At 33.4% G+C, this 9,022-nt stretch overlaps 1 protein-coding gene and 1 long non-coding RNA gene across 2 annotated transcripts; both read right to left on the bottom strand.

Annotated features, from left to right (window-relative positions):
* Positions 1-696: 696 nt before the first annotated feature.
* On the bottom strand, positions 697-2,483 carry LOC136218353 (berberine bridge enzyme-like 8). Its single transcript, XM_066005172.1, has one exon. The coding sequence runs from the start codon at positions 2,481-2,483 to the stop codon at positions 903-905; it is 1,581 nt and encodes a 526-aa protein (XP_065861244.1). The 3' UTR covers positions 697-902.
* Positions 2,484-3,211: 728 nt separating this feature from the next.
* On the bottom strand, positions 3,212-4,656 carry LOC136209546 (uncharacterized). The gene is made up of 5 exons (XR_010677586.1): positions 4,501-4,656; positions 4,203-4,263; positions 4,005-4,088; positions 3,856-3,928; positions 3,212-3,534 (listed from the first exon to the last, which is right to left on the bottom strand). It is a non-coding gene; the product is annotated as an uncharacterized lncRNA (long non-coding RNA).
* Between the last annotated feature and the right edge of the window lie 4,366 nt (positions 4,657-9,022).

Below are 9,022 nucleotides of genomic sequence, written 5' to 3' on the forward strand. Positions count from 1 at the left end.
AGTTTCAAATGAGTAGTGATCATCCTGCTTCATTTGGGTATGACCGTACACTTCTCAACTTCACTAATCAAGTGGCTGGTAATATCATCTCTCACATAGGACAACAACAATCCCCCTCACTTCACTCGTGTTTTGTCAGCATGATTCAGAACATATACATGGCTAACACATATTTGGCACCAATTTATTGGCCCATTAGGCGATAACAAAAGTATTATGTGTCCCAAGTAGGTTGCATAGTAATTTCGGGTAAAAAAAATCCATTATAACTGTTACATGAGATATACCTATGAGATGAAACCATTTAGTATTCTTATAAGTGGATCAATCCAGTGGTTACTATATACCCTTGGTTTAACATCTCATGTCTGTGATCGGTGAAACACCATCATAACCAAGACACATACTAAACATTTGTTCATTATCATTCCCACGATAGCAACAGATAAGACACGCTTTATTATAGCATCTAATCACACCATGGTTTCACTTTTCCGATCCTTAGCCCTGCAAACATGTGTATATCACTATATTAAGATAAGTAAATTTTACCGAAGATAAAATGAAGTCGATAAAATGAAGTCAATAAAGTATGTCTTTTATCAATAATGATATGTTTTACAACATCTAAGGATTAGGCCATATACTAACACAAACCACTGGTGAAGCCAGAAGATAATATTAGGAGAGTAATGGATCAACATTAGCAAATTCTGTCAGTAATGCCATATCTGCTACAGATTAATTTAGTCGTGGATTAAATTTTTGATGTTAACTATAAATTTTTGATGATAGGGTTATTTAATCTGCACTAATATGGGAAGAAATTGAAGAACGAGAGTCTTACATTTGGGATATTAGTACATTCAAAAGAGTGATTCTTTCCAATAAAATCCTTGAGGTTAGAGTCTTCCTTTAGTTTTTGTAGGAATACTCTGTTCGTACCTGAAGAAATTATCAGGATCTACTGCTGTTTTAGTACGCACCAATCGTTCAAAATTATCCTTGAATATTTTGGTCCCATAAACATTTGCTTCCTGGAATGTACCATTTCCATTGCTACCAATGCTGCCGATGTCAATATCCCGATAGTTGAGAAATGCTTCTCTAGGATTCTTGGACACATATGGAGTCATTGCTTCAAAAAGTGTTCTCACTTTCTTCAGATATGTTTCTGTCAGGTTTTGGTCGTTCCAATTGGCGGTGTACTGAGCCAAGAATAAGTTTCCAGCTCTGTGAGGAAATGCAGTTTCTGTTGGTGGAATCTGACCCATTTTCCCTCCATAAGGATTCCATTGCATTGATACATCTTGCTCTATCACTACCTTCCATATAGCTTCCAGCCCTTGTTTGGAAATTGGTTGTTTTACATAATCTGATTTTCGAGTTAGGAAACTGGTTGGCCACTTTGGAATCTTGTCAAGTAATGCTTCAATTGGTGTTCCTGGAGGAAATCCAACCCAATATATTGTGGAATTCACCCATTTCATTTCCTTACAGTCATTCTTCTGTAAACCCAATTCAGGAAAGCTGCTTTTCATTAATGTAAGTAGCCTTCCTGAATCACCCAAAAACATTCCTACGAATGTCGCATTTACAGTTTTCTTCCCTGGTTCCGTTGAATTAACCGGATCAATCATCACTCTGATGAACAAATCTTCATCAATCTTGTCTGCAATTTGTTCCCATTTGTAAACAAGATCGGTTGCACCTTGCTCTACACTTGTTGGAACTTTAAAAACTGTAACATTTTCAGGTACTCTAACGAGTTTTAATGTCCAAGAAAGAATGACACCGAAGCTTGCTCCTCCACCTCCTCTTATAGCCCAAAACAGATCTTCTCCCATTGATTTCCTATCAAGAATTTTACCATTTGCATCAACAATTTGTGCATCAACCACATTATCTATAGAGAGACCATATTTTCGTAACAAGTTCCCGTATCCACCGCCAGAAATGTGCCCTCCAAGTCCTAAGGTAGGACATACCCCTGCAGGAAATGCAAGAACATTGCTTTTTTCTGCAATTCTATAATATAGTTCGCCAAGACTTGCCCCGGCCTGAGCTGTTGCAGTTTCTTCTGCTACATTTATTTGGATTTTTCGCATATTGGATGTGTCAAGAATAATAAAAGGGACTTGTGAGACATACGAAAGCCCATCATAATCATGCCCTCCGCTTCGAATTCTCATTTGCAAACCGACTTCTTTGCAGCATGTAATAGCAGCTTGGACATGAGATTCATGATTTGCTTTTAGAATTATAACCGGTTTCGGAGTTGAAGGAGTTGTGAATCTGAGATTTCTTGTGTAATTAGTTAAGGCAATTGTGAATAAAGAATTGTTGGGGGTAAAGATTGCCTCAGAAATAAAATTTGATGGCTGACAATGTTTTTCAAGACATTGAACAAAATCTTCATAATTAGGCTTACTGGGACTTGCTGAAGCAACTGAGATGAAAAAAAACCAAAGTAGATGAGCCATCTCTTCTCTTCTCTTGTTAACTTTTCCTTCTTAATTTCTCTACTTCATTTTTATCTATATGCATGTTTATTTTTATATGTGAACACAAAATGCTTCTATTTTTAGATTCTTCTTTTGGTGTTCATTAAGTCAAATTTTGAGAATTGGTTCCCGGTTTTTCCGTTCTTTAAAAAAAACAAGAAAACTATAAACAAAATTTACACGGTAACTTTTTATTCCTACTCAATCTTTAGGAGGCTCCGCCATTAATTCAGCAATAGTACATATGTAATTACAAAATTACAATCCAATGAATCTACATCTTTAATATCATACACTCTTATAAAACAATTAGTGTGAAGACCCGTCCAATGCACCGGATTGGAAATGATTATAATTTTAATAGTGAAAAAAATATAATTAAATCATTTTCTAAAAATTATAATAAAAAGTAGGTAAAAAAACATTTTGAGATCCATGATTTTTTATTTTTTGGTGCGTGATCTTTTAGTTGGATACTTTAAATTTTTAATATTTTATTTTCGATCACATTAAACCCTTAACAACCATAAAAGTGTTATTAATTATACTTGTCTTTCAAATTTTTATTTTAATAATTTCAAAGTATTGTTTAATATTGTTATTTTGTCAATTTTCTAATTTCGTAAAATCTAATCCAAAACACAAATTTAATAAAAGGAATGGTAAGGAATTTACTAATGGATAACATTCAATAAACAAATATGAAATACTGCTATATGTTCTACCTTTCACTTAAAATCCATTTATACTCTATTGAAATCAAATTACAATGATAATTTCTTTAAACTACTAAGACACCTTAAAGGTCATAGAGATTTTTAACAACACTGTCAAGCACTTAGTTAAAAACAATAATATTATTGAACTGTAAGCAAATTTTGCTTCCTTCTATATTCCGTGAGGTGAACCATTCTCGTCTTTTCTTACTCCCACTTCTCTATATTCTTAGATTTGATGCTGCCGAGGCTATCCAGATTCTGCCCTGGCTCATTCCCAATTTCTTGTTCGTGTGTTCCATGGGTTCTCTTGCCTAAACAAATGAAAAACCCATGGGAATAGATCTAAAGAAAATCAAATACAAACTTAAAATCCAGTAAGATTAAACTAAGAATATGTTACATGTATATCATGTGAAAAGTATAAGCATCATAACATGTATCTTACTTTTTTTTTTTGCTACTATTAACACATAAAAAATAGCCAAAAATTATTAGGAATTTAAATACTCTTAACACCATAATGGATCAACCAAACCATATCACCTGACTACTACCATAATGAATCAGCAACCTAGTTTATCGTATGATATGAATCAATACCAACCGATTAAAACAAAATTGAAAACTCTAACCTTCAATATGCTGCAGAAAGAGCAAGATGGTTATGTTCCATCAAGGATGCATCCTAATATGGTAGATTTGTACCTAATTGCAGAAACATACAATGTCAGATCAATATGTTGAGAACTAAATCAATAGAGAAATGGATTAGGCCATTTACCTTTCCGATTATATGCAAATCTTTTTGAAACTCAGTGCTTTTGCTCTATTGTGAAAGTTGTCCTTGCAACTAAAATTCACCTCACTGTAGAGAATCATGAAAATAAAAGAGAACCAAACTATTTTAGATATGCGTACTAGGATTTTGGAAGAAGTATACTTCCATCGTTGATGATCGAAAATAAAAGAGAAAACTGACCTTGCTTGGATTTTTGAAATCCAGCATCAAAGTACTTCTATTCCACAATGACATCACCCTTCTACAATGAAAAAGAACAAATTAGAGAGTTGGGAGTTAAGAACCCATCCCAGAACAATTTTAAAGGAGAAATAAAAATAGAAGAAAAAAGGGTTTTGGCAGACGCAGCGAAGAAAAACGAAGAAGACAGTGAGTGAGGGTGATTTACATCAATTACAATAGAGAAATAAAAAAAAGTAAAACTGGTTATTTTAGAGCCAAAAAAGACAGAGATGCCACAAAGATAAACAAAACATACAAAATGGGTAGAGAAGCAGTTTTCCATCGTGAGATTGAAGTAGTTTTCAATCGTGAGATTGAAGCAGTTAAGCAAGAGCGAAGCGATTGAGGAAGAAGGAAGTCGTTGTGGGAATGGGTAGGGAAGTAGTTGAGGATGAGGGATTCATTGAGTGGAGATGGGTAGTTGAAGAGATTATTTTTGAAGATTATTATACTTAAAGACTTTATAAAAAATCTAAAATTCTAGGAATTGACCGTCAGTCAAAGATAAGCTGCTTTAAATATAGTAATAGATGATAGACAGTGCTTGAAACTGTTTTTGACAAGATCACATGAAACAAATTCCATCTATAATCGATTTTAGAGTCTTTTTCTCTATGAATAATTTTATAATCTTTCAGTAAGTCAAATCTATATGATTGTAGACAAATTCTTCTATTTTTCTGTGAATGAATACATGATAATACTGATACAAGAAGACAAACCACAACAACTTATATAAGGAGAAATATAAGAAAGAACAAAAAACTTCAAATAAATTAGAAACTATCAAACTTACCATACTAGTAGATTGATAAAAAAAAATATTCAATAAGGAATAACCAAAACAAAGTAAAGTATGAACTTATCTTCCGAAAGAAAACCATAAAACCTGGATAAAGAACTTGAGAGTTTTGCATACGGCTGGGGTTTTCAATCTCTTCTATTTAGATTTAATTGTTTAAATCAATAACAAAATCATTCGTTTTATTATCATTTTTAATTTTTTGGAAAAAGCCCATCATTCCAATTTTGGCGTATTAAGTTTTGAATTTTTCATTTCAATATATTAAGTCTTTGATCTTTTATTTTTTCTTATCTTATTATATCATTTCTTATCAAACTACAGTTGGGAATAAGGGTCAAATTTGACCTTCATATTTTTGGAGAAGTACAGAATTGACTCTAACTTTCGAAATGGTATAAATTTAAACTTAACATTTCCAAGCAAAATAAATTTTACCCATAGATTACCCAAAATTTGAAAAGACTGGTTGAACCACTATGCCACTTTTCCTTTCACATGACACAAGATACATGCCAGACATTTGTTTTCATGTCGTCTGAATATGTTTCGTGGCAGTATTTTAATTCTATGTCATCGGAAGGCGAAAAAAAAATGTGCTCGCGTCTCAGATAACATTACGGTTACAGTATGTTGTCATCCCAAAAGAACGCGATTTTGATGGAAAAGTCACTTAAGCATCAGACGACACTTCGAATAAATGACTGTCATTGTTGTACGAAAATAAAAAAGCGGCAACCAAAACTTAGAAAAGCGGGGGAGTAAAAACTCTAACTTTTAGTTTGCGCGCTTAAAAAAAGAACGGGGTATATAAGGCCAATTTAGCTTAAACCCAGTCTTTTGATCCTCCTCTTCTCCTTCGATCTCCACCTCTGCAAAAGCCCTAAACACGATTCATCTTCTCCTGCTTGGTTTATCTCTCTCAATCGGGTGAATCGTCTTCTAGCTCGTTAATTCTTCATCTCGGTAAGGTTCGTTTTAAGGTTTATTTAACACATTACGCTATGTTCATGACAATTGTTCTTGAAATTATTATACTATCTGCATGTTAGTTTTGACTTAATCTATTGCATATTCTTTTTATAATTCGAAGTTTGTTTGCTTAAAATTAGGTATTGACATTCTGAAATAAGGGTTTTATATAGTTTTAGTATATCTAGTTATTTTTTATGTTTATCTGGTTTTTTGGCAATGCTGTTCTATTTGGATGATTCTTTCATGTACTTTTGATGCTGGGTTTACTTTGGATGATTCTTTCATGTACTTTTGATGTTGTGTTTACTTTGGAGATGATTCTTTAATGTACTTTTGATGCTGGGTTTATAGTCTTGCAGATATATTTACATATACATTTTGGGTATCTCTGCTGTTTTATGTTTGTCAATGTATGTGTTTATTGTTAATTATTAGTTAGAATACAACTGATTATAGATTATGTTTGTTCAAGATGGATAAATCATGGATGGTGGCTGATAGGAGATCACTACAGTTTAGAATATGCTTACAAGAGTTTCTGAAGTTTGCAACTGCTAATGCTACAAACTCAAACAATATTTTCTGTCCTTGTGTCAAATGTTGTAACCTCAGAGGTGGCAGTATTGACTTTATTAAGGATCATTTAATCTGTAATGGAATTATGAAAACATATACAACTTGGGTATGGCACGGTGAGTGTTCTATTGCAGACTCAAATCATATAGGTGAGAGTTATGAAACAGTTGAAATGAACCATGACTTAGGGAGAGACTTAGAAGAAGATGGGTTCTCAGTAGAGTCAGATGAATTTATGCATTTCGTTCATGATGGAGACAAGCCTTTGTATCCTGGTTGTACTAAATCCACCAAGATGAATGGTTTACTACAAACCTTTAATATGAAAGCTAAACATGGTCTGACCGAGTCTTGTGTTGGGGTTTAGTGTCCTATAGATAATTGTTCCAGGATATAAACCTAATGTAAATGAATTGTTCTTTATATCATTTGTTTTAATAAGATATGATTTCATAACTGTATAAAGGCAACCTCTTTTAAAGAACTAAATAAGTCTAATAAAAGGAAATCCCTAAGTTTATTTAAAGTGATTATAAAGTGTTCATACAAGCATGAAGTGAGACGAAACATTATAATAAACTAATAAACTTAAAGCCACCCTAAGTCAAGTGATATGTTTTGAATAGGGATTGACATAACACTGTTGAGACTTGCATGTAACAATGTTTTCTGTCAAGATAGAGAGCTGATCTCACAAGCTTCAGATATGCAGATATCTGGACAGTTACGTGGATCCAATGAATGGAGTTCATTAGGATTGGGGACCCGACTTGAGATAACAGGATGGGTAAATTCATCCTTATCACCTGTTCATCTCATTGGTATTAATAGGTATAAGTAATCCTCAGACTCAAAAGAATGTTAATTAGTGATTCTGGATTATGGAATGTGATGCTTTGATCCTGTTGTAACAAGATCCATAATAGGGATGACTCTGGGGTGTGTACGGCAGACGTTGGGTATCACATGAAGTAATTGCAAGATAGTTAACATTGGATTGAGCATTTGTCACTCCTGATAAATAGGAGATACGTCCAAGGATCGCTTGTGGAAGACTTAACTCTAAATCCTTGCAATGTGATAGCTTAAGACTTGAAATGCATATTTCACTTAACTTATCTAATTTGAGTTAACTCAGCCTATACAAGTAAAACGAACGTCTCGCTATATATGACTTGACATCATCCATAGTCATAAGATTCTGTTCAAGGATGTAGTTGATAAAGGATCGAATTATACTGTAACTAATACGGAAAGGTCAACGACGGAATCAACCTGTCTTCTTATAGCTCTGGAGGAATGTTTCGGATCTGCCAATCACAGTTCGCGTACTCATTCGGTTATACAAAGATTAAATATAATTCTGAGAAATTAATTTAATAGTTGTATACGGCTAGAAGCAATAAGAATCTAATGGGTCACACATAAGACTTGGAGCCCAAAAGAGAAACATATGTTAATTAATTGACGGAAGCCCAACTGAGTCCACTAAGGCCCAGTAAACAAGGGGGGCGATTTCTATGTGTCAAAACACATAATAAATTAATTTAATTTTAACAATTATAATTAGATTAGGATTCTGAATTAAATTAATTATAGGATAAATAAGTCAGGAAGTTTAATGAGATTAAATTACTTCTAATTATTATCCTATTAATAAGTTATTATTTTCTTTATATTCAGATATAATTATAGATAATAATAATAAGAGTTTTATTCCGAATTAAATTCTTATTCAGTAACCTAATTCTATCAGACTAGGGTTTAGTTGGAAGAGGTTATATAAACCCCCCTTTGGTGTGAATTTCGACACACACATACTAACCTGGGAGAGAGAAAATCGACCCCTACTGTAGTGGATCAATTCTTCACCGCTTGCTTCCGATCAATCGATTTTCATCTCTTTCTTTTGCTCTTTGATCTTGTGTTGATTAATTAGAGGTAAACTATTTTGATTGCTATTTTACGGTTGAGTTCTAACTTCGTTTGAATTGTGTTTTTGTTTTGTGCTCGTGAACTCGGAGTAAGAGTTGAGGGCACTTCGATTGCAATAGTAGATAGATCATCAAAAGGTATTTCCTTCTATCCCTCTTTATATGAAATAACGATTAACGGATCTCGGTTAAAGGAAATAGGTTAAAAAATTTATATTTCCGCTGCCAAACGTTTTTAGTCGGTTACGAAACAATTTTCATGGAACAACCTCAAGGTTTCAGAGATCCTGAACAACCTAATTTTGTGTGCCTTCTTCGTAAGAGCTTGTATGGACTGAAACAAGCACCCCGTGAATGGTTCACTCGGTTACAAAATTTTCTAGTCTCCCTCAGCTTCAAAATGTCACTGGCAGATAACTCTTTATTTGTTCACAAGCAGGGTAAAACACAAACATATATACTATGTTATGTGGATGATATCCTTATCATAG

This window comes from Euphorbia lathyris, chromosome 1, assembly GCF_963576675.1.
Source record: "Euphorbia lathyris chromosome 1, ddEupLath1.1, whole genome shotgun sequence".
Taxonomy (NCBI): Eukaryota; Viridiplantae; Streptophyta; class Magnoliopsida; order Malpighiales; family Euphorbiaceae; genus Euphorbia; species Euphorbia lathyris.